Raw genomic sequence first — 27,357 nt, 5'->3', positions numbered from 1 at the left:
GTGTGATAAGTAACTAAAAATTGACCTCACTGGTGAAAAGCTTTCAATGGCTATTTCAAAACTACAGATCTAGTGTTTTCTTCTTTCATTACCCTATGCAGTTTGAGCAATTTCAAGATGGTGTCATTACTACATCCAATACATTTCTTATTTAAGGGAAAAAATAGATGTTTTCTCAAATCACTGAGCACTGTTAAGTAACAATAATAACATTAAAGTAATTATAAACAACCATGAATTGGTTCATGGATGAAATGTATTGCTTGTGACAAGTATATCTAGTAAACTGTAAAACTAAAAAAAAGACCAGTCTCACCTGGATTCCCCAAGTATTGAAAGAAGTTGTGAATATGGCACCTCAGAGGAAGCAACATATGCCAAAATACCAAACAATCTCTCTGCCATTACAAGATCATTGGCTGTCACCTGTTGAAATATTGTAGAAAAAAAGTAAAGATTGTCATTCAATTGTACATATTAGGTAATCATTACACAGCTAGAGAGTTATGGCAAAGGATGAAAACTGCACTTTCTAAAGAATGAATTAAAATGAATAAGTAATATGACTGCAGTAACTAAAATAAACAGTGTGAAAAAAAAACAATGAAATTCAAGAAAAGCTGAATGCCCCAGAAAATGTCAACAAACAATTTATTCATCTGTCAGTTTAATACATTGCTATGCTTACAATTTCTGGGTGATACAGCATTAAATATGAAGTTATAGCTCTCTAAAAATATATTTTACTGACCTAGAAGTCATACAGACCAAAATGAACTACATCTCTCAAAAGTAAAAAAAAAGAAGTTATGTCTTACCATAACGTTCCATCTGTATTGTTGATGATCTTCCATTCATCACTAATGGGTTCGTTTCTGAGCCCCGCGGAAACATGTCAGCCTAATACCCAGCTCGCGTACCCCAAAAACTCTCAAACTAAGCTGCTACCCACAATGCTCTTCTCCCTGTTACCTCAGATCGAGTTTGCATAAGACATATAGAAATAAAGCAGAGGCCATTACTGCGCAAAAACCCTCACACACCACAAGGACCCAAGGGATCCACCAGGAGCCTTTAGTGGGAGATGGAGGGTGGGATGTGACGAATGGAAGAAGATCAACAACACAGATGGAATGTTACGGTAAGACAACTTCTTTATCTGATGTTGTTATCTTCTTTCCATTCATCACTGATGGGACAGAATCCCAAGCTACCTGAGAAATCTGGGTGGCCTTTATGGAAGAACATTCCTGAGCACCATTGAGCCAAAGGCCGCTCTTCCCCTGGAGACTGTATCCAACTTGTAATGTTTGATGAAAGTGTGTGGTTTAGCCCAAATGGCTGCTGTACAAATGTCATTCATACAGGCTCTGGAGTGAAAATCTGCAGATGTTGCTATAGCTCTAGTTGAATGTGCTTTGATATTGTGAAATTTAGTCTCATTTGTATGTGAATATGAAAAGGAAATACAAACTCTGAGCAACTTTGATAAAGTGACTTTTGAGTCAGCATGTCCCATTCTTGGACCAGAGAAGGAAATGAAAAGTTGGTCTGTCTTGCAGACAAATTTAGTCTTGTCTAGGTAAAAACGTAGTTGCCTAGGCACGTCCAAGGTGTGTAGGCAGTATTCTCCTTTATTGGAATAGTTTGGGAAAAACACTGGGAGCTCAGATTGGTTCACAGAAAAATTGGAAATAGCTGCTAAATGGACTCGTATGGTAGAGGCTAATGCTCCATTTACAAAGAACACAGACAGGTATTGAAGGATAACAGAGACCGGAGCGGAGAAGGGATCTAGCATCCATTCTTTAGACCAAAGAGAAAACCTTTTCCATTTATCTCTGTAACATTTACTGGTGGATGGCTTATGGGAAGCCAGAATTATATTGTGAATGGGTGAGGAAAGGGCTTCCTGCCTGGCGACTAACGGAAGTGGAGAAACCAAGCCGTCAGCTTGAGAGTGGACTGATGCCGGAGAATCAACCTTTGGGGGTGAGAAATTAAGCCCGGACGAGTGTCCAGGACCCATGGAGGCTATAACAGATGAGGCCAGAGGAAGTGGAACCACACTTGACGAGGTCAGAATGGGACAATGAGGATCACCTTGCATCTCAACCGAGTTGCTTTGTTTAAGAATAGAGGTATTAAGGGAACTGGAGGATAAGCATAGAGGAGACCCTTGGGCCAATCATGAGTCAGAGCATCTCTTGGGGACTCCCCCTCTGGGGGAAAGAGGGCAAAGTAGCTTCTGCATTTGTTGTTCGAAGGGGAGGCGAAGAGGTCGCAGCAGGGCTGGCCCCATCGGCTGAAAATTTCTGCCGTCACTTTGGGATTGAGAGGCCACTCGTTTGGAAGAAGAATGCATCTGCTCAAATTGTCCACAATCACATTGGTACTCCCTGGGATGTGCATTGCTATAAGAAAGCAGTCGGACGCTATCGCCCAGTGCCAAATTCTCATGGCCTCTTGACACAGGGGGTAGGATTTAGTTTCTCCTTGTTTGTTGATATACCAGACTAATATTTTCTGACTGAACTGCAATCGTTCCAGCAGGAAGAAGTGGATGTAATGCCTGCAGCGCTAACAGCACCGCTCCTAACTCCAGAATACTGATATGCAGGTTGGCCTTTAAGCTCGACCACGTGCTTGGACCATCTTTCCCTTAAAATGGCCAGCCCACCCTATCAGGGAAGCATCCGTAGTCACAGTGGCATTGGGCTGAGGGGTCTGAAAGGGGTGATACCAAAGTTCTGCATCTGGCCTCATCCACCAGAAGAGATCTTGCTTGCAAGAGAGAGTTATGAGTTTGGAGGGGGGGGGGTGAAGATTTGCAAACCACTGGGACAATAGGAGCCATTGTAACAGTCTTGTATGTAACCTTGCTAGAGGAACTATCGAAATAGCTGCAGCCATGGACCACAGAGCCTGGAGAACTTCCCTTGCTGACACTTTTTTTTGACAGAGTATCACACATACTTGCAATCTTAACCTCTGAAGTTTGTGAGCCGGAAGAGATACCAGGCAGGATCAAGTATCAAAAACTGCCCCTATAAATTCCAGCTGTTTGGTGGGCTCTAAGTTGGATTTCTGCTAGTGTACAATGATGCCTAAGGACTCCGCTAGTGAAAGTGTGTATCGGAGGGCCATAGTCAGAAGATGCTTGGTGGGGGCGGAGAGGAGCCAATCGTCTAAATATGGAAACACCTGGAATCCTTGAAGTCTCAGATGAGTTGTCACCACTGCTAGACATTTCGTGAACACTCTGGGGGCCGTCGAGAGACCGAATGGCAGGGCTCAGAACTGGTAAAGATTGGCTCCTAGCCAGAAGTGAAGGAGACTCCTGGAGCATTTGTATATTTTTATGTGGTAATATGCATCCTGGAGGTCTATCGAGCACATCCAAACATCCTCCCTTAAAAATGGGAGAGTGGATTGAATAGTGGCCATGCGGAACTTGGTTTGTACAACTGATTTGTTTAAATGGCTGAGATCCAGAATGGGCCTCCAGTCCCCGGTCTTTTTTTGGCACTAAAAAGAATCTTGAGTAAAACCCGGATTTGCATTGGTCTGGAGAGACTGGTTGGATGACTCTTTTTTGACACAGCTTTCTTATCTCTGAAGCCGCTTCTTCCCTTTGATTGGGTGGAACATCGGGAAGGTTTTTTGCAGGTTTTGGACAGGACATTAGAGAGATGTAGTAGCCTTTGGAGATTATTCTCTGCACCCATCGATCGTTTGTAAAAGAGCGCCAGGCAGTTTGGTGCAGAGAAAAATGAGCCGCGACTGCTTCCAGAGGAAAGCAATCGGGTAACACTTCAGGAGTGTTGATAAGACCACCCAGAGAAGAAATCCCTGGAGTCTTGGTGCCGGGGACCCCCTCTGCCCCTAAAGGGACATCTTCCACCACTGAAACCCCCTCTGCCTCAGGGGGAATCCTCGCCACGTGCATTATGGAAAGAGATTCTTGTGCCAGATTTTCCCACTCCTCTTTCTCCTGGAAAGAACGTTGAGGTTTGAAAAAATGTAGGCCAATGGCAGACAGAGTTTTTCCATCTTGCTCGCACCTGACCAGCATGTCCTTCACTTTAGAACCTAATAAGGAAGATGGTTCAATGGGGGCATTCAAACAGGAGGACTTGAAGGAGTCCGTGAAGTCACAGATGCGCATCCAGGCATGACGCCACATGACTATGCCTGCACCCGCAGCTCTGGCTAGCCCCTTCGGTTGCATGGGAGAGCAACCTGAAAGATGAACTGGAAATAGATCCAAGGGTGGCAAGTTGAGAGGCAACCTTGTCCCATGCCTCGTCGGAAACTTGACCCATGAGGGATCCAGAAAGTTCGGTAATCAGATCTCTTTGGAGCCTTGTGAAGTGTGCCAAGAAGTTCAGAGATCTGACAGCAAAGGTCGCTGAAGCAAAGACTCACTTCCCTAACCTGTCCACAGCCCAAGACTCCCTAGTGAGCAGGTGAACAGTACGAATTTCATCCGCTAGATCCTTTTTAGTGGCCACCGCCACCACCATAGTGTCAACTGGCAAACCTCTGGACCAGTGTGGATGCTCTTCTGTGGAGGGAAAGAGTCTTATCAGGTCTCCAGGGAATGGCTTCAATAGAGCCAGGGTTCTGTCAAGCACTCTGCATGATGAGCTGGATTAACTAGTCGGCAGGTGGGGGTCACCCAAGAGGTAGAAGGCTGGGAGTGAACAGCCTGCAGAAACATGTATTCCTCCAAGGAAGGGTTGGAGGGCTTCCAGCCACCCCTCTGTTGTAATATTTCCAAAATATCTCCGAAGGAGATCTACGGGTTGACCGTGGGGACCCCTCCCCATCATTGTAGTCTATGTCTTCTGTCAAAGACTCTTTAGGAGAGTCTATGTGCTTCCTCCTGCACGCCTTCTTCTGAGGAGGTTCTTCAGTGGGAATATCTGAGGAAGACACGGATGTATGGGTACCCCGAACTGGGGTATCCTGAGGCTTCTCCTTCCGGTGTCCTGGGGAGCTGGCTCATGGTAGCTGTAGCTCAGAGAGAGCAGAATGAAATTCCGACACCAGAGGAGCGCTTCCGGAAGCAAGCACCCTCTCCATCACCTGAAAAGCAGGCCCACACAAAGAGGAGTGGGAGCCTGGAACCAAGAAGGATAACCTTGGAACCGGGGTCATACTCCGCTCCATTGGACCCACTCCCAGGGTTGGAGCCAAGCAGGATCGGGGCGGGCATCATCCCCGGATCGGAGGGCGGAACCGATAAAACACTCGGACAAATGCACTTTATAAGCACTTACACGAGTGCATGGATCATGCTATCCCTAACAGAACCAAGATGCTATCCTCCAAAAAAAGGAAGGCAATCTGGTGGTCCTCTGCCATAAACAAACTCTACAACAGAAGAAAGAAACTGTTGTAAAAAAAGAGTAAAATCCCATGACTGGAGGAACTCCCTGGTCAGCCGCAGTAAGAAGCTGAGATCCCTCATAAAATCCTCCAAAGCTAGTTAAGAAAATAAAATTGCCACTGACTCTAAAGACAACCATAAAGCATTCTATAACTATGTCAAGAATCTCAATGGCAACACTCAGATCTTCTCTGAGTTACAGCACAATGGCACTAAATATACAGAACCAAATGATATTGCCAAAATCCTGGCAGAGTGCTACCTTTACCCCCCTCTCACCCCCTAAAGGGCCCATCTCTATACCGGAAGAATGCAAAGTTCCTGTAATCATGGCTGCACAGGTAAAAAAAACACTCTCCAAAGCCAAGAACACAGCATCCATGGGACCTGACAATATCCCAGGCTGCGTTCTGCATGAACTACAGAACGAACTGGAACCCCACCTAAGTACCATGTTCAGTCATAGCCTCACCTCAGCCTTTGTGCCCACTGAATGGTACACCATGACGGTTATCCCACTCCACAAAGGGGGAGCCACAACGGACCCTGGGAACTACCACCCCATTAGCCTGAGGAGCCTGGTCTGCAAGGCCATGGAATGTATCATCATGGAACATATAAACAAAGACATTAGTAATCTCCAAACTCTGGATCCCACCCAGTTCATGTTTGTAAAAGGCAGATCATGTCTCCTAAACCTGACAGACTTCTTTGAAGCAGTCACCAAAGCCATAGATGAGGGTAAGGTGGTTCACACAGCCTATCTAGATCTTGCCAAGGCTTTCGTCAACATACCCCACCCTGGAATTATAGATAAACTCACTAAACTAGGTATAAATCCCTATGTCACAGGATGGGTTTCCCACTGGCTCATGGACAGAACCCACACTGTGAAAGTAGCAGACTCCAAATCCGACTTCAGACCAGTGACAAGTGGAGTACCACAGGGTTCAGTCCTGGGTCTTCTCCTGTTTGGTATCTACTTCTCTGAAGTACGGGCTAACACAGAAGGCCTTTGGCTAATGAAGTTTGCAGATGACTGCAAACTAGGAGCCATAATCGAAACTCCTAAAGATGTGGACATCCTACAAAAGGGCTTCACTGAGACAGATACCTGGTGTCAAAGCCATGGCCTGAAGCTTAATGCCAAAAAGTGCATCGTCATACCCTTTGGTAAAAACTCTGTACTCATGAACTAACACATAGGTGGTAAGTGTGATAAGAGACCTTGGGACACAGGTGGACAGTAGTCTCTCCACTGATAATCACATTGCCCCAGTGGTCAGGAAATCCTTCTACGTGGCAAACCTCATCACAAAAGGTTTCTCATCCAGAAAAAAAAAGAGGTTATTGTTCCCCTCTACTCATCACTCATTAGACGCATTATAGAGTACAATGCCCCTTTTGGTATGTACCTCACAAGACATCTACAACAACTGGAAAGGCCACAGAAATAACTCACAAAGAGGATTACTGGCCTCAAACAGATGCCCTACGCAGACTGTCTCAAAAACTCCAGCTTTATCCTACTCAGAGGCGATCTCTGCCTAACATACAAAGCTATGTCAAACCCAGAGCTGTTGGACACGCTCCACTTAAAGAAATCCCAATCCCTCCGAGCTACACGCTGTAGGGACCTAAACCTTATCACCACAATAAACAGAACAAGCTGGAGGGATAGATTCCTGTCCCAGAGACTTCCGATACTCTGGAACAGACTACCTATGTCAAACAGAGCTCCTCATTAGCACTCTTCAAGAAAAATCTTGATGATTGGATGAGAAACAAGAAATTCACCCCAGGAAGCACTTCTGTGGCTCTGCTCAACAGAGGCACAGGAAAATAATTTTCTTGGGTGGTGAAAGCCAGGGTACCTTTTTGGCTAGGCTTATATAGGCCTATGAACTATGCCCTGGACCAAGGACTCAGCCCCCCAACTATGAGTCTGAGGAAGGGAAGGTTCCATCAGAACAAAAACCAAAGGGATGGCCTCAAAACCTCAGTGACAGTCACTGTCAGCGTCGAGGAACGGGGTTCCACAAAAGACGTCGGAGCAATGGGCTTCGGAACCGATGAGTCCGAAGGAGGAGTATATGTTGGAGTCCTGAGAGAGACAGACCCAAGTCCCAGAGGGGATGAGTCTTTGGAACATTTGGTATCCCTCTGGCCATCAACAGCTGATCCAACAGGCGTACCACAGCAAGTTCGAATAGACTCCTGGTGGACCTCGTGGACACCCCTGAAGGGGAGTTGGGTCGATCCAAAAATGGGCTGTACATTTGACCCAGGAACAGATCCAAGGAGGTGGAATATCGGGTCCGTGGTGTCTGAGCTAGTGGCACCATATTCTCTAATTTGGAGACAGGTAGCAAAGGAATCAGTGGAGTAGTAAGAGGGCTTGGTGCTGAAGAGGCGCTCGGAGATGATGTCATCCATTCCAAAGAAATGGCAGGGGTCAGAACCTTTTTTGATTTACTCAAAGGCAAAGTCAGTGCCATAGCTGAAATCGAAGACAAAGTTGGTGCCGTAGCTGTAGTGGAAGGAAAGGTCAGTGCCGTAACTGGAGGAGTCGGTGCAAAGGTGCTGACGACATCGAGGATCCAGTAATATCCATGGCTTGAGACAGAGTAGCAATTGGAGCAGAGTTCAGAACAGCTGTAGTCAGAGCTGAAGTAGCAAGTCTATGATCCAAGGAAGGTTTGTTGACCTTATGTTTAGATGTCTTACTCCTATCACCAGCCGGTGAAGAGGGATCAGAATGGGGACATTTCTTGTTCTTCATTTCTCCTCCTTTCCTCCTCCTTTCTCCCCTAAGCTTCCTTCCACCCTACATACCTCTCTCATATTTCTCTCCTCCCTATTGGCTATGACTCTTTTCCAGTAAACTTGTATCTCTTATAACTCTACTCTCTCTCTCTATTGTTGTTTCTCTCTCCTCCTTGGTCTTCCACTTTCTTTACCTGCTGTTAAAATAAGCAATAATGTTAATTATGATGTTTTTTAGATTATCCAGAAAGTTAAACTCCTTTCCTTTTAGTAACAATGTACATTTCTCTGTCCTTGGTCTTACATTTTTTTCCTTGTTTTAAACTATGTAATAATATTCATTATGATGTCATTTAGATTGTCTAGAAATTTTTAAGTCCTACTCTTGTTTGGATAACAATATTCTTTGTCTAAGTCCTACCAGTCTGTAATCTGTTAATAGAGCTCATGATATATCTCTTATCCCTAGATGTGGAGCTTTTCTCCCCGGGCCTCTACTGAAAATGGAAATATATCCAGCTAGACTAGCCCGGTTAACAAATGTAAAATAAATAAAATAAATAAATTCATAGGAAGGGTTGAGACCTCTGACACAGAAAGGGCCTCTGAGAAAAGAGAAGCAAGAAGGCCTTTCAAAATCAATTTATTCTTTCTTTCATTCAGCATCTGCTCACTGAAACTTTGGCAAATTTGACAAGGGGGTTTAACAGAGAGATGAGAAACCCCCATACAATAAACACAGTCATCATGAGAGTCGCTGTTTGGGAGTTTACCACTGCAAGAGGTGCAATGCTTAAACCCCAAAGTCCCTTTTTTATCAGACATTTTCCCAAACACACATCATAAGTTAACTAGAATATCCAACACCTAGAAAGGAAAGAAAGAAAAGAAGAGAAGATACCAATAATGGTATCAAGAGATACCACAAGGGTAAGGAGAGCGTGTAGCAACGATGGTAAAAGAATTACCCAATGGGTAGAACTAGTTAGGGAAGTTATAAATAACTGTACCTAGAGCTAGTTAGGGAAGTTATAAATAACTGTACCAAGTGAAGTAGAAAGGAAATAGAGTTAGACAGTGACTAAACAAGAAAAATATATCCAAATATCAAGAAAAATAACAGCTTGAGAGCGCGGTGAAATGCTGCTATATGGCTACACAGCAAACGAGATCTGGGGTAACAGGGAGAAGGGCATTGTGGGTAGCAGCTTAGTTCGAGAGGTTTTGGTGTACGCTAGTTTGGTATTAAGCCGACAGGGTTCCAAGGGGCTCGGAACCGAAACCATCAGTGATGAATGGAAAGAAGATTAACAACATCAGATTACTTATTTGAAAAATAAAATTTTTAGGGTGAATCCAGTTTTTAGGTCTACCTAAATATGCTATTTTTTTTTTTTTTAGTTTCCTTAAAGGACATAATATCCTACACAGCAGTTTACCAAAGAACTTCTTTGTATTACTAAAAATTTGGTCAAAAGGTTGTGCTGGCTGGTAACTCGTTACTTGTTCAAGCAGATTGTAATTACATTTTGTTACTTTTTAGTTTGCTTGGTATTATGACCTCACCTCCCCTGACATGAATTCTTGGCGAAGGACAGGATAATTATTTCATGAGAATTACAAGAGTTACACGTTGCTGCTTTTAAAGGTCTTCCACCTATTCATACCCAGTCCCCCCCCAGCCACGCAACTCTGAAAAATCCACATTTAATCGATTAAAAACATCCTTTGAATATAACTGCTTTATGCAAACCTACCCTTGAAACATTTGTCATCCACCTCCAACCATGCAACTATAAAGTAAGCTTCCCTTCTTTTCAAATTCTCGTTACCACTTTCTTTTTACCATTTCATGCCAGTCACCACATTGTCTAAATTAAAACCATTCTAGCTTTCACCCTCACAATAAATAATACTATTTTCTTAACATGCTTTTACCTGAAATGTAAATATTAACAATGTCTACAATGTTATGCTTACTGGTAAGCTATTAAACCATCTTCTAATCCATTTTTACCCTCTCTAACTTCTACACATAGTTAGATAACATGCACATATCACAAACTCTATTAATTTAGTAGATACTTCTGAAGTACCTTGATGTGACAAACTTTACCTGTGTTTAGTCCAGATAAAGATTTATGCATCTAAATACAATTTCAGTTTAGCTTAATATATAAAACATTTTTAATAAGATTTCTTTATAAACATGACAGCTGTCACAATGTGTTACAAGGTGTGAATAAGAAGTGCCAAGCTGACATGCCCACAGACTTGGTTAACAAGTGTAAAACATACATAGAGACAAACAAATAAAACATGCCATGAGCTAAAAAACCTCAGTTTAGAGACTATACTTGATATGACAAGTGATGCAGAAAAACTCTACATAATTAAGTTGCATTCCATAATTCTCCCTGTAAAATAAATACAATTCAAGAACCAGGTTAAAACCAGACTCTGATTTCAAAAACACTGGGAGCAAAAAGAGTTGGCCAAGTATGCAACCTGGATTATATGAAGATAAACATTACTGGTTTCTCTGAATGTGTGTCTCTAGCAGGTACTGTATGTGCCTTGCACTGAGCAGAATTCTACCTTCACCAAGAATGATGCCACACTACAAACAAAAGATGATTGACTTTGGTAAGTGGCTTAGCATACGGTGTCTTTCCAGGGAGAGTCAATATTTGTCAGAATGGGATGACATGGTTAACAAACCACCTTGCTTTGCAAAGGATGATCTGCAGCTGTCCCTCCAACCCCAGACTTCTGAATATTGCTTAAAACTTTATCCTTAGAGCCTCTTTTAGGCAATGCCAAGTTGACAAACCTACCGACATAGAAAATAAAGCCCAAAGAAACTTACAGGTGTTACTGGTTAATGCTAGCAGTCTAAACAAGAAACTCCACACTCAACAAGCTGTCCTCACTCTGGATAATATAGACATCTGTGCCATTACCATATCATGGTTTAAATTTGCAGAAAGTACTCTGGCAGTGCAAGGCTTCAGTGCCTTCCACACATTTAGGCTATAAGCTGCAGAGTCAGGGAAAAGGCAGAGGAGTCTCTATCTACATTAGCAACAAGTGTATACCTCTAGCTTGGTTAAACAGGATGATGCCCTGGAGTTTACTCACAAGCAAATCACCGCAGAGAAAGTCCCTTACCATATCCTGGCAAGGAATAGCTCAACCTCTATGTCCCAAGAATTCCATAGCTCATACCTAGATCTATGAAATTCATCGTTAAACCAAATACCCAATTTATGGGAGACTTTAACTACATGTCTGTAGACTGGGAAACATACACTACCTCATTCTTACGCACAACGATTAACTTTATTAACACAAATACCCTTGACCAGATATAGTGTGCACACCCACAAGAGGTTCAAACATAGTGGACCTACTACTCACCAATATGGGAGTATGCTGCACACCCCTCATTATCATATTCTCACTGATGAAGCTAGACCACAAAGTTGTCTCCTTTGAAATAAAAATGAACTCAGTAACCTCAACAAACCCTCTAAAAGAAACTATTCCAAAGCAAATTACATCTTGTTAAGCAATAGTCTGTGAAAATTCAATGCCCCTTCTAACGCCAAGTTCACAACAACCTTTGTGGAATTGTTTACAGAGACCATGTACAACCATGCAAATGGCTGTAGAGAGGCTGCAGTACCTACTAGAAGTAAGCCCTAAACAAACTCTAAAAACAAACTGCATGAATGGAATCCTAACCTTAATAGGGTATATAACAAAAGGAAAAAAAGTCATGGCTAAAATCAGAAGAGCAACTCACATAAAGGTAAGAGTTCTCTAATTAAACTAAACAGGAAACTAAGAGGGCTAATTAAGTCAAACAAGGCAAACTATGAGGTTAAGATAACCTCACATGCTAAACACACACAAAGCCTTCTATAGATATGTCCATAACCTCAAAGGCAGCACAAAGTAGTGTGTTGAACTGGTGGTTAATGGTATCACCTTTACTGATCACAGAGACAAAGTGAATCTGCTGGCTGTCAAATTCATCTCAAACTTTATCCCCCACTTCCACTGCCCCCCTGTGTGAAATACCTACTAGCATAGCCCCCCACCCCATGATTAGCAGGAAGCAGGTCCTGGTGGCACTTTCTAAAGACAAAAACACAGCCTCAATGGGCCCCAACAGTATCCTAGGATGCCTCCTAAACAGCTTGAAACATGACCTATCAGGACCACTTGAGCCCCTTTCAACTATAGCCTTAAAACAGTCTTTGCACCATAAGGCTGGAGGACTGCAATGGTTATTCCACTTCATAAGGTGGACAATCAACCAACCCTGGAAGCTACAGACCCGTTAGTCGGAGTACTCTAACATGCAAAGCCACATTACAAATTATAATGGAAATGATCAACAAAGACTTAGGCAACCTTCAGACACTGGATCCAACCCAGTCTGGCTTTGTCAAGGGAAGGTTATGCCTACTAAACCTGGTGGACTTCGTTGAAAAGGTAATCAAGGCAATGGACAAAGGGAAAACAGTGCACACCATCTATCTGGATTTGGGTGAGACACTCAGTACAATACTCACTTAGGTACAGTTGACAAGCTCACCGAACTGGGAATAAATCCCAACATAACTTGCTGGACTGCCAAATGCCTCATAGACAGGACATTAAAAAGTCCAGATTGGTGAGACCACCTCCACTAAGAGGCCGGTCACCAGTGGTGTATATAAGGTCTCCATGCTTGGACCTCTCCTATTTGGCATCTACTTTTCAGAGGTAAAAGCTAATGTCAAGGGCCTTTACCTGGCCAAGTTTGCAGATGACTGCAAATTGGGAACTATCACAGAGCCACCCGCCCACCACAACATAAATATCCTAGTAGACTGTCTAACACAGACAATTGACTGCTGCTGCAAAATAGATTAAAACTCAATGCCAATAAATGCAGTATATTAACGTTTGGGAAAACAGCCACCCCAGCTAATTACTCCACTGATAAGACAAAACCTAAGAGTTAACTTGGTAGTTAGGGATCTGGGAACATATGTAGACAGTAATTTGGCCTTTGATCAACATGTGGCCAAGGTAGTAAAAAAATCATTCTATATTGCCCAACGTATAAGTAAGGGCATGGCATCCACTTCCAAGGAATTAAAGTGCCACTTTATTTGATCCATATCAGACTCATCATTAAGTATAATACCCCCTTCATCAGGTACATGACCATACATGTGCAACAGTTGAAATGCCCACAAAGGTTCTTTAACTCCAGGATATAAATGCACTGACCTGCAGAGATTGCCTTAAAACCCAATTTCTATAATCCGTCCCCTACAGGTTACTGAAAGGTGATCTATGCCTGGCATACAAGGCATCCTCGGATCCAGCTCTGAGGGATCTTTTGCACATCTGCAAAAGGATTATCATCAGAGCCACTAGATCCAAGGAATTAAATTTTGCTTGCGCTATAAATAGGCCATGTTGGCAAGACAGAAATGTGATTCAGGGGATCCCCATGCTCTGGAACAGGTTCCTCTTCCATGTAAAGCAGGGTCCAGCCTTAACACTATTTAAGTGTATCCTTGACCAATGGATAGGAAATCAGAAATTCACCCTGGGCTGGCCCCTATGCCTCTGACAGACAGAAGCAAACAAGTAATTATGCCCCCCCCACATAACCTTTAACAAAAAAAAACATGATACATGGAGTAACAAGTGGGATGGGTTAAAAAAACGAACAAAACAGTCAAATGAACTATAAACCACAAATCCACGGAAAGAGGAGCCAGAACGTAGAGTCGTTGCAAAGATTTTAATCTCATACAATGATGGACACACAATTACATCAAGTGCTTTCGCTTGGCTCAGTACCAAGCTTTATCAAGATAAAATGTACAAATGAATTGAATCCATTTATATAAGGCTATCAATTAAGTCATATGACTTAAAACACAATTAAGTCTTAAAGTTACAATTGCTTTGAAAATAATACTGTCATACAAACAAGTCCAAACTTTAAAACAAATTTAAAAAGATGTTGGCTTTCACATTGTAACCCGACTGTGTTAAAATATAGTTATAATAACCATTAATGGTACAATGTGTAATATTTGAAAGCTATAAAAACTTTTAAAAAGCATAATCAAGAACTGCAATGAAATGCTGACTACAAAAAATCTATTCACAGAACTATCAGTTTGCTTTTATATTAAACCTTGCAAATATCTAAAATGTGAAAAAATAAAAAAAAATTTTTGTTGACAAATGCTTGCATCAATGTGTTGAAAATAAAAACAAAAACACCCGTATTGGCCACATTTCAACAGGTGTTCATAGCAACTCAAATCTACTATATATATACTCTGATTGCCTCTTGTTCATAATCTAGCCATCCTCAATTTCAAAACACTACTTATGTTGATGTTATCATTTAAACCTGGACAACTACCAGCACCCAACTTGAGTTGCCAAAGGAGCTCTTTGTACTCCAGTCTAGTCTCCCAGTCTCCTCCCCTACCGTCCGCCTGTATTTGTTCAAGAACAATGAAATTTAACTCCATTTCTGGACATACAGTGGAGTGTCTATAGAAGGCATTAGAATCCTTCTTTCTGGAAACATCGTACAAATGTTCATAAATTCTCCTTCTTAATGTTCTTTCTGTTTTACCTATGTAGAAACTGAGGCATTTGGTTCAAAAACCCAAATAAACCACACCTTTTGTTCCACAATTGGTATAACAGTTTGCTTGGAAATAAAATTTCCTAGATGGAATGTATAAATAACCTTTGTTTATAATAGCTGTACATTGTTTGCACATCCCACATTTGTATGTGCCACTCCTGGAACCTTTATTCCTTGTTCTATAAGGTTGTTTCCTTTCAAATACCTCCTTCATGTTAACATCTCTGCGTCTGGTGAACTTGGGGTATCCAGGGACAAACTTTCTAAGCTCCTCATGGACTGTCAAGACTGGCCAATACTTGGAAATCACTTCCTCAACTTGTTTCGAGTTATTAGAAAAAGTATGTGTGTAATTGTTACAATAACCTACATTTCCATCATTCTTTGGTTCTTCATCATGAATGTGACCCTCACCTAGCAAAGGAGAGTATCTATTTTCCCTGTTATCTGAAACCTCTTTGGGTAACATGTCAATTAAGGATTCGGGGTAACCTCTTTCAAGAAACAACCTTTTTAACAGTACCAACTCTTCCATAAAATATTCCAGAGTGCTGGACATCCTTGAAGCTCTTATAAATTGGCGTTTAACTATGTCTTTTTTCTGATAAAAAGAATGACCACTGGTGAAATGCAAATATGCATTAGAAAAAGTGGGTTTTCTGTATAGTTTGGACATAAACCTGCTGTTCAAATGGTCTTTCAATAGGGTTACATCGAGGTAGTTCATTGTGTCCTTACTAATAGTGTGTGTGAATGACAAGAAAGGAGTGGTGGAATTGATATATCCAAAAAATTCCAGAAATTCATTTTCTGTTCCACTCCATAATAATCCAATCTCATCCAAATATCTGGTGTAATGCTTTATATGTTTCACCCATCTGGTCAAAAAAATGTAAGTTTGCTCCCATTTGTGTAGCACTATATTGGCGTAAAGGGAGGCACAAGGCACACCCATCGCCACCCCCTTCTTCTGCTTGTATATATCACCATTGAAATACATGAAATTGTTTTCTAATATAATTTCCATGAATTCGACCAGTGTATTAATGACACCTGCACTCAAACCCGTCTCTTTGACCAGAATTTCATTAAACCAGTCCAAACCTGTGACATGTGGGATACTAGGAAATAACTCCACAATGTCTATAGTTACCATTAAATGGTCGGGGTGGAAGAAATGGGCCTGAATGCCCCTAAGAAAATCCCAGGAATCCTTACAAACATGTTCCAAAGATGTAGCAAATCTCTTCAACACCTGGTCAATAAACTTACCCAGAGGTTCGAGAATACCTCCTTTACCTGACACAATAGGTCTAAATTTTAATGGTTCCAGACCTTTGTGCGTTTTAGGGATCCCAAATATTATCGGGATTCTAAGTCTGTTGACATATAGATAGTTGCATACTTTTTCGTTAATGGCTCCCTGCAGTAAATTGTCCATAAGGGTGAAATTGATTTTAGAATAAGCTAGGTGCATCTCATTCCTTGAAAGCAGCTCATACTGATCAGAATCCTGCAACATACTAAAAAGGTGTGCTTCATAATCTTGGATGTACATAATGACTAACCCACCCCCTTTGTCAGGTTTCATGACTCTACATCCCTCATCCTTGAGAAACTGAATCAAAGAGGTTTCTTCTGCACTCACATTGGAAGGCATTCTGGCCAAATTCATAGAATTCATCTTCCTTATTTCTTTACCAACCATCTCTTCAAATACTTTGAGGGATGGATGAGTAGGTGGGTTAAAGGTACTCGTTCTAGACAGTGTAGTCTTAATATAAGGTTTACCATTGAAATGTAAAGCTAAATTGAGCTGTCTTACAAATAATTTGAGGTCAATCAAAGCGTCGGCCAAGTCAAATGGACGGGAAGGAATAAAATGCAAACCCTTGATAAACAAATCAATGAATTATTTTCGCATTTCTATCTCAGTAAAATTATAAAGTGAAATTGTTATCCTTCGTGATTGTGTATCCCTTACTAGATTCACCCACATGTGGATCTGCAAGGTTCGTGGTAATAACCTCCACATGTTGAACTACTTCAATATCTTTTTCCACCTCTGCTGTTGGAACTTCCCACCTCTCCCCCCAGGCCTGTCCTGAGGAAACTGAAAATCCTGATATGAATTTTTTCTTGTTTTTTCCGCTAATCTCTCACTTCTTCTAGGAGGTTCAACGGGGGGGTCCTGCGTTGACATTCGTGGGTGTGCTAACTTGATCCACAGTCCTATTATGATTGTCTTTCCATCTGTTCTTAACTGGGAGTGGGTATGCTAGCCCTTCCCTATATTCATTAAGATCCCTTTCTAATTTGTTAACCTTTCTGTTCAAAATTTTCATACAGAACTGGTCTACTTCATTAAATACGTTGCCATAGTTCTTTTTCACAGACAAAAAACTACTGTCATTGACCAACTTTTCATTTAAGACATTTAAATCTTTTAAAAGAATATCAGCCTTCACTTCATATTCTTCAATCATCACTTCTAAAACTTGGAGTCCAGCTCTATTAAAAATACTACAAAGTTTGTCATAATACGTGGTTCATGGTTGTACGTTGTTAGGAAATTTATAACAACGTAAACCTTTAGGAACACGCGTCACATTAACACATTCTTTTAAATAATTAATTTCCAATTGGTTACTTTTGTAGGTGTAAAGTCTTTCTTTTAAATCATTGAACTGATGTTCTATATCAGTTTTGTCTGCAAAAACAGTACCTTGTTTGATCCAGAACTGTTGTCCGGCCCATGCGCTGAAGCTGAACTGCAATGTAGTTAATGTAGGTTATTGTAACAATTACACATACTTTTTCTAATAACTCAAAACAAATCGAGAAAGTGATTTCCAAGTATTGGCCAGTCTTGACAGTCCATGAGGAGCATATAAAGTTTGTCCCTGGATACCCCAAGTTCACCAGACGCAGAGATGTTAACATGAAGGAGGTATTTGAAAGGAAACAATCTTATAGAACAAGGAATAAAGGTTCCAGTAATGGCACATACAAATGTGGGATGTGCAAACAATGTACAGCTATTATAAACAAAGGTTCTTTATACATTCCATCTAGGAAAATTTATTTCCAAGCAAACTGTTATACCAATTGTGGAACAAAAGGTGTGGTTTATTTGGGTTTTTGTACCAAATGCCTCAGTTTCTACATAGGTAAAGCAGAAAGAACATTAAGAAGGAGAATTTATGAACATTTGTACTATGTTTCCATAAAGAAGGATTCTAATTCCTTCTATAGACACTCCATCGTATGTCCAGAAATGGAGTTAAATTTCATTGTTCTTGAACAAATACAGGCGGACGGTAGAGCAGGAGACTGGGAGACTAGACTGGAGTACAAAGAGCTCCTTTGGCAACTCAAGTTGGATGCTGGTAGTTGTCCAGGTTTAAATGATAACATCAACATAAGTAGTGTTTTGAAATTGAGGATGGCTAGATTATGAACAAGAGGCAATCAGAGTATATATATATATATATATATATATATATATATATATATATAGTAGATTTGAGTTGTTATGAACACCTGTTGAAATGTGGTCAATACGGGTGTTTTTGTTTTTATTTTCAACACCTTGATGCAAGCATTTGTCAACAAAAATTTTTTTTTATTTTTTCACATTTTAGATATTTGCAAGGTTTAATATAAAAGCAAACTGATAGTTCTGTGAATAGATTTTTTTGTAGTCAGCATTTCATTGCAGTTCTTGATTATGCTTTTTAAAAGTTTTTATAGCTTTCAAATATTACACATTGTACCATTAATGGTTATTATAACTATATTTTAACACAGTCGGGTTACAATGTGAAAGCCAACATCTTTTTAAATTTGTTTTAAAGTTTGGACTTGTTTGTATGACAGCATTATTTTCAAAGCAATTGTAACTAAGACTTAATTGTGTTTTAAGTCATATGACTTAATTGATAGCCTTATATAAATGGATTCAATTCACTTGTACATTTTATCTTGATAAAGCTTGGTACTGAGCCAAGCGAAAGCGCTTGATGTAAGTGGGATGGGTTGCTCAGCTAGACTTACAAAGGTACTGGGGGGGGTTATTAGCCTAGTATATACCTATAAACCTATGAACCTATAAATAGTCAGTACTATGAGAAGGCTTGGCACAGTCAGAATGCAATTCAGGAACCATACAGAAATGACCTCCGGTCAAAGCACTTTGCTTAAAAGTGCATGAACAAGGTTAAAAGTTTTCTTTAACAGCTTCAAATGCATAAAAGGCATTTGTAAATAGTGAGAGTTTACATATACTTCTAATTTAAACAGGTATGGAGCTTCAAACCACAGTGGCAATTTTGCTGAAAGCCTTCTAACTCACACTGAAACAAAAGATGGAGTCTCCTTAGAGTGAAAGTATGTTCAGACTATGATCTGCGACAAGAGGTTTGGAAATGACTGAAAGGATATGTTCCAGCAAAACACTGGTAAACATGAACATAAATCTTTTAGTGACTGAAATTTAGATCATTCTTCTTAGAGGACTAAACATCAAGGTACACATTTACTCTTTTGGCTTTTCCTGGTTAGGGGTCGCCACAGCGGAACTCATGTCTGCTAATGATTGGCAGTGGATTTTTACGGTGCCGAGTTGCCAGCACGACGCCCAACCTTCAAAGAAGGCACGCCCATTCACGCACGCACCTATCTGTATGTCTTTAATGTTACTCGACCATGGGGAGGACATGCAGGCTCCACACAGAAGGCGCTCCAGCCAAGAATTGAACGGGAGAACCTTTTGCTGTGAGGCGACAACACTAACCACTGCACTACCGAGAAGAGTAATTACTGTAACTGCTGTAGCAGCAAAAATTGTTTAGTTGATTGGGAGTCATTTTCCAATGATCCATGATCACATGAGCCTTCTCAATCGAACAAGGTAGACTAGACAAGTTTTAGAACATATCCTGAGGTTTTGCAACTGTTTGCAATATTAGTTACAAGACTGCCCCCACCATGCAAAACAACAAATTAGACTAAATAGGCTTTTAGAATCATAGAATCATGGCTTACAAAAACAAGTTGATCAAGTATACCATAGTCACAGAAAGGATTTTCTACAAACTCTTCCTATAAACACAGAATCTGCTTCCCTGAAACACAAGAAATTAACAAAATTGTAGTACATTCTGAGCTAGATTGCTAAAGCAATTACATGTATGAATAGTCTGTTTTAGATAAAAAAGGTCGCACTTAACAAACTGACATGATCTTGCAAAATAACATAATTAACATTTTCACTAAACAGCATAATTAACATTTTCACCTTTAACGTCTTCCTGTTGACTTCTGTGCATATTCCTTCTTTTGCACCAACTAACTAGAAAATTAACATAGTTTATTCTTTGTATTTAAAACTGTATATTTAAAGTGTGAATTGGGACTCTACAAGCCTGTAACAAGGTGCTGTACTGTTGCTTGAACCATATAATCAATGCAAACAAAAGCAAATTTTTGCACGTTTATGCCCAGGTCATGCCTATCAACTTCTGTGGTTGAAAAACAAATGAATACATTCTAACATCTTAAAATATAGTTCAATCACCAGACAAACAAAACTAATGAACTTCACATGAAATGGCTTCTTAAACTTAGTAATGCAGCATCACAGAGGAGTCACTCTCATTTCCATAAATGTGCTCTTTTTCAAATAAGTGTAATTAAAGTCAGCCTAGGGCTTTAGCTACCCCAGGGTACAGCCTGTATAAGTCTTGTACATTAAGAATACAATGTCCCAACCAGTATTTATCTGCCTGGTAAATGAGCTGATGCTGTGAATAAAACTGACTCATTTCAAGCATATCCTTTTCAATGCACTGCCAAGACTAAGCAAAGAAAGCACATACGTGTTCATCATAACAGCAGGTCCTTAAGCATAATTCTACTATAGTAAAATCTCAACTATTCTCGGAAGAGTGAAGAATGGAAATTACATATAATTTTAATTAGGAGTGCTTGCTTAAAATTAGATTTAAAATATTCAGTATGAATTTTATACTCAATGTCACTACGTACATTGACGAAACAGAGCATTACAGACACAATAAAAGAAATGAAATTACATGCTCTACAATTGCTTATACAGACATTGGATGTACTCCTAGAATATAAAAGATGTCCAAAATGTAACACTACAAGAATAACTGATCAATTTAAAGACAACATTTATAGTGTTTGCAAGTGCAGGACTAAAAACAACTAAATAAAAGGAACTTTTTTTTTTTAAGTAAGTATAAATTATGCCTAACAACAAACAATAAACTGATGCATTGCTGGGATAATTTCTGTCTTCGTCTTCATAAACTGCAGTGAGTTTCTATCAATTTCTATGCAATTTAATTTGGTAGAAAATGGTTTCTTCTTCGTTAAGTTTGGTGGTGAAGGGAAACTAGCTCAAATTGATGACTGCTATTCAAGATGAAATATCACTATGGCCAAAACTCACCCATGATGGATCATTAGTTTTTAGCATATTTGTGTCCCCTAAGAAATATGGCTATGTTATCTTTGCCAATCAGAAATGCCTGCATGCATCTATTTTCAAAAACATATTTTACCTAGGACTGGATTACACACTAACATACGGCAACCTAAAATGGAAATGCCAACATCCCCTGGCATGTATAAAGCTCATAAAACTAATCTATTTATTAAGCTCTATAAATCCAGTTACTGGTGTACATATAGATGCAACTGGATTATACTAGGCAAGACAAAAAGCAAACTTCAAGAAAAGAAAATGTATGGCACATCATTAAGTACAGCCCATTCCTAGCTCAATAGCGCTAAGTGCAATATGATATGAAGTAAAACCACAAATAAAGGATTCAAAATATGTTAAACAACGCAAAATAATTCCATGAAAAAAAAAGAGTAGTGAAAATACAAATACGTAAAGCTTTTCTACTGCCTGTTGTTAGAAACCATCTTGATGACTTAATGAGAAATCTTCCTTGTTTGCTATAATGTATCCTTGACAGAGGAGATAACATTGCCATAGATGAACAGGTTTGCATTAATCACTGTTACTTGAAACACATATTTATTTTAGTTGTTTCAGTGAATATCAAATGTCTGTTTTGTTGGTTAACAAATTAGACATAAGGTGCTGTACTATGTAAATAATTCAGTGCCAGGTTACATTAACATTTTTTTTTTATTATGTTGTGTTCCATATTCTAGTATCAGTCTGTTTCACACTATTTTGTTGCATAATAGTTGTTGTTTTTCTTTCGGCTTTTCCCAGTTAGGGGTCGCCACAGTGGAACTCCGGTCCGCTAATGATTGGCAGTTGATTTTTTTTATGGTGCTGAGGTGCCAGCTCGATGCCCAACCTTCAACAAAGGCATGCCCATTCATGCATGTCTTGCGAATGCCACTTGACCGCGGGGAGGACTTGCAGACTCCACACAGAAGGCGCTCCAGCCGAGAATCGAACGGGAGAATCTCTTGCTGTGAGGCGACAACGCTACCGCTGCACCTAGTAATAACTAAAAATAAAGATTAAGTGCTGCAAATTAATAATTCTGTTAAGGTGGGCATGAATAATTCAACACAACCAATGATACGTTCTCTCAAATTCTTAAGTTAAGCACACTTTGTTCCAGGGGTTAGCTACAGTAAAACGTTGATGATTTGCTGAATCATATAGCTGTTTGCCACTATATTCCTTAAATATAGAAATTGGCTGTCAATCACAGTCCTGTTCAGCCAGAAACCAAACCAGTCAACTCTTTCCAGGGAATAAGTCCTACCCTCATCATTCTGATACTAAAGTGCTTACAGTTGAAACATAGGCACACCCTGATTGCATTATACTTCTCTAAGGAGAATAATAAAACCTCACAATACTAAAGTCAGCTATAACAAATTGCAATGTTTCAAACAAAAGTTTAAATAATAAAATAGGTTCAATCAGAAAGGAACTATGAGATTAGTGTAATGAAATTTAAACATGTTAGTTTCCATTCTTATCCAAATAAAAACAATAATGGATAAAGAAACAGTAGAAACATATCTATAGCATTCAATCAATCAATCTATTTATACAATGACAAAAAAAATACCTGTCTTACATGGAAGGATGGATGAATGACAACAAAGCGGCAGGCATCTATATGACCTGGTTGTCGGCACAGAGTGTTAAGGATATGAACCGTAATTCCTTTGGTCCAGGGGTTGATTCCCCTCAGCTCGCATTTGCCTACTGTGTGACTTTGAGCAAGTCACTTAACCAGCTAGTGCTTAGAGGCAATTTTAAAATTGGACTAGGCTTCTCAATAGTCTCCTACAAGCAGTGTCTAGTAACTAAACAGGAACATATGAACCTAAGTGTTTACTGTTAAGTTTTGTGACTTACAGAAATGTATTATCATCTCCATCATGCCTGCAACTGTACTCACTAGTTATAGAGAAAAAAAACAAGTACTGCTCCAAACCTCCCAAAAAGAAAGGAGGCATAATGTCAACAAACTGTAGAGTACACACATAACAAAACCTGCCATAGGTCTGCACAGACAATACAAATTGTCTTTCTTTGTTCAACAGTCATTAAAAGGCAAAGTCAGCAATACCTACAGTTGAAACACTCCTCAAGAAAACAGATATAGGAATTACTGCTGCAGTAAAATGTAGACTGACTACTCCATTCAAAGATTTTTTTTAATACAATTGTCACAAAAATGTAATGTAACAGCTTTCTAATCATTTGGAAATCACGTATTTATTCGCCAGTCTGTCTTACTTTACATATGAAGAATGAGACAAACAACTAAGATAGTCTGACTTTAACAGTATTTTCAATATCACATAAGTTGGACATCCAAAGTTTGAAGAGTGTCAGTGGTGCAACAGCTAGCATACTCACCTTTGATATAGAAGGCTGTGGGTTCTATTCCCACACCAAGTAGACTAACTGCTGACACATCAGTGCAGCATAAGGTGGTGCTGCACTCCTAAGTGCGTTGTCCTTCAAATGAGATGTTAACACAAAGTCAGATCTGATTGAGTTGGTGGTAGCTCAGGTGGATATAAAAGATCCCACTGCACCTACTGAAGAGAGTACGGGTCCTGTATTTTACACAACACACACAAAAAAACACATTTACTTATTTCTAAAATGTACATATTTACAGGCACATATACATACATTTATATTATTTTAGCATTAATAATTTTTCTTATAACATCTTCAATATTATTCCATAGCTGAAACTCACTCATTTAACAAACAATCTAATTTTTCACAATGTATCTACCGAAATATATCTTCAGTTAAGCAAAATTTCATTCACTTTTTCATTCCAAATAACACAATTACATAAAATAAATTCTTAGCTACCCTTCTTGCATATTTTTTCTTCTTGTTCTTGTAATATCCATACATAATCATGTTCATAACTATATCGTTTGTTATTAATATTCTCCCAAATGTTTTCTTCACTCACCTTTTTCCAGTTTCATCACTCTTTTACATTTCAAAAAACATGCTCTGTTGCCTCTTCCTCCTCACAAAATAAAGACACTTTTTCAACTTTTTTTTTTTAATATGGCATATTCTCCTTTACTGGTAACTTATTATTACCAGTCTCCATAGGAAATCCTGATACTCTATTAATTTGGTACACCACTTTTCCTGATGGTAACAGCTTTAATCATATCTTCTGGTAATTTTTCCCATGAGTTTACATAAATAATATTATTTCATCACATTATTATACCACATCCTTTTATCTTTTAATATACCCTACATTTTATTTACCATGTTAACATTTTTTCTTCATAATTTTTAATTTTGTCATTCACATATTATTTTTCTCTTTTTCCTTACCATCTCCTAGAACATTTTGTACTTCTATTTAAACATTCTCACTATTAATTTCTCATTCTCTTCCTTTACCCACTTTATTTAATACTTAATACAAGTTTAAAGAAGAAGAATACAAAACTGGATTCAGTAACCCAGTCCCCCCTTCATCTTCACTCATATATGTCATACCTCTTTTCACTGGGTTTAATCTTGAACCCCATATGAAACAAAACACCAATAACACCATTTCCTTTTTATACTTTTGTGGGATCATATAAACATTTGATATATATCCTATTTTCCCACTAATACAGAGTTCACCAGATAAACCTTTTTTCCTGAATGTTAATCTATATGTCATCCACAGAAAACATATTCCTTTCATTTCTTTTATCGAACCTTCCCATTGCATCATAACTACATTATTTTCCCAAATTTATCTCTGGCAAAGACACCTCATTAACTGAAAAATACCCACTCCCAGATGTTACCACAGAACCCAAACCCTTAAGTTTATCTTTATTCAAGGTCATTCCCATTTCATTTAAAAATCCATTCAGACAAACCAACACTTTCCTCCTGCATAATATGTTCTGAGCAACTACAGCTATATTGTCTGTTAATGCCAAAACTACTGGAATCATCTTTTGAATCACATAGATTCATAGGTTTTTACTAGGCTAACGACCACAAGGGCCTTTTTAAGCCTAGCCATGCATCCCAAGTCTTTGACGAGTTCTGATACCCTTGATAAGTGTAAGCATGGGCCTCAGAGATGAAACATTTACAGGTTACTTGTTTGCATCAGAGACATAGGTGCCAAACCAGGGATGAATTTCCAGTTTCCCATCCAATTGTCCAAGCTGTACTTGAATTAGTTTATGGAGAAACTGTGCTTCAAATGGATGCGGAGCCTGTTCCATAGACGGGGTAGTCTCTTTGATGCATACATTTCTCTCCAGCAGGTCTTATTTATATCTCAGGTAAGGTTTAAGTCTTTAGAACGGGTAATTCTGGTACTTTATGTTTTGTGGATATGCAAAAGGTCCATCAGAGTGGGGTCTGACAATGACCTGTATGCCAGGCATAGATCTCCCCTCAAAAGCCTGTAGGAGACAGAATACAGGGATAAGGCCTTGAGGCGGTCTGCATAGGACATATTACTTATGGCCTGTATTCTTTTAGTGAGAAACCTCTGTGGACATATCTAGCATCTTATAATTTATAAGCTATTTCCCTCCCTATTACATTCAATACCACTGCAAACAATATTCCACTTATGGGGACATCCTTATCTAAAACCACACTCCATGCATATTTCTTTACTAAGCCACTCATTCACTAACACTGTCACTTTATTATGCTGATATCCTGACATAGACATTCTCCTAGTTCTATTATTTATCCCATACTTCATAATATCCCACAGAACATTATGTCCTAATGTATCAAATGCTTTGCTAATATCACCTACCATAAGTTTCACATCCTCCCTTTTACTTATATTATCCACAATTTTTCTCACAACCAACAATTCTTGACATCCCTTCCCATATACACCATATAAACATTCTTCCATACTATCCCTCATCATTCCTTTCATTCTCCTCTGTATTATTTTCATATAAAATTATAATCTGTGTTGTTTAGTGTAATGGGTGTCCAATTTTTTAGTTCATTCTTCTCATCTTTCTTCCATATAAATGTTAATACCCCACTACATAATTCTCCCTAAGCAAGCCTTCCTTCATAGGTTCATAGGTTCATAGATTATTACTAAGCTAACTGCCCTTGCAAGCCATTTTAAGCCTAGCCAATTATCCCTTGTGAGACTCAAACCCTGCACCCTGTGTTTGTAAGGCAAACACCTTAACCATTAGGCCACCCTCCCACTCAACCATTCATTTCAGTACATTTACAAAATACTCTCATTGCCACTCCACCAATCTCTTGCATACTCGACAGCCTATACCATATGGGCCTGATACTGAATCAACATTTACTTTCTTAAGTTGTTGTTGTTGGTCTTTCAGCGTTTTCCAGTTAGGGGTCGCCACAGCGGAACTCCGGTCCACTAATGATTGGCAGTTGGTTTTTATGGTGTCAAGCTGCCAGCCTGACGCCCAACCTTCAACGAAGGCACGCCCATTCAACGCATGTCTTTCGAACACCCACTTGACCGCAGGTAGGACATGCAGACTCCACGCAGAAGGCACTCCCAACCCAAGAAAAGAATCGAATGGGAGAACCTCTTGCTGTGAGGCAACAATGCAAGTACTTCATCCAATTCACTAATAGTAATTTCTTTTTCAAAATTTTCTTTAACTCATTCTGGATTTTTTCTTTTACTTTCCAATCTCTCTTATTTTCCTTCTTTTTTCACTCTTATACATATTTTCCACATTCTGTACTACAATACTCAATTAGCTACTGTGTGCATTTTACCTCTCATTTTACATTTTTTTTATTTCCCTCATTATACTAATATCCTCCTTTACTATTTTTTCCAAATATGAAGATACATCCTCCCTTCTCCGTTGTAAATATTTCTGCCTAGACAGTAATGCCTTATTTATTCTCAATTTATTTTATATATTTCTTTTTCTATATCATTAATACTCTTTTGTAGTATTCACTAAATTCTCTAAGACATTTCTATACATCTTTTTAAAT

The 27,357-nt window shown here is 39.4% G+C and overlaps 1 protein-coding gene across 1 annotated transcript in view; it reads right to left on the bottom strand.

Moving 5' to 3' along the window:
- LRRC49 (leucine rich repeat containing 49) overlaps positions 1–27,357 on the bottom strand; it is a 2,278,115-nt gene that overhangs the window by 405,704 nt on the left and 1,845,054 nt on the right. The window contains exon 14 of the mRNA XM_044078469.1: positions 317–426. Coding sequence (XP_043934404.1) covers positions 317–426 — 110 coding nt within the window. The remainder of the gene's footprint in view (positions 1–316; positions 427–27,357) is intronic.

This window comes from Protopterus annectens, chromosome 7.part1 (genome assembly GCF_019279795.1).
Source record: "Protopterus annectens isolate FY-2018-M chromosome 7.part1, PAN1.0, whole genome shotgun sequence".
NCBI lineage: Eukaryota > Metazoa > Chordata > Ceratodontiformes > Protopteridae > Protopterus > Protopterus annectens.
Note: the sequence above shows the minus strand (reverse complement) of the source record. Positions and strands in the feature narration are given on the sequence as shown.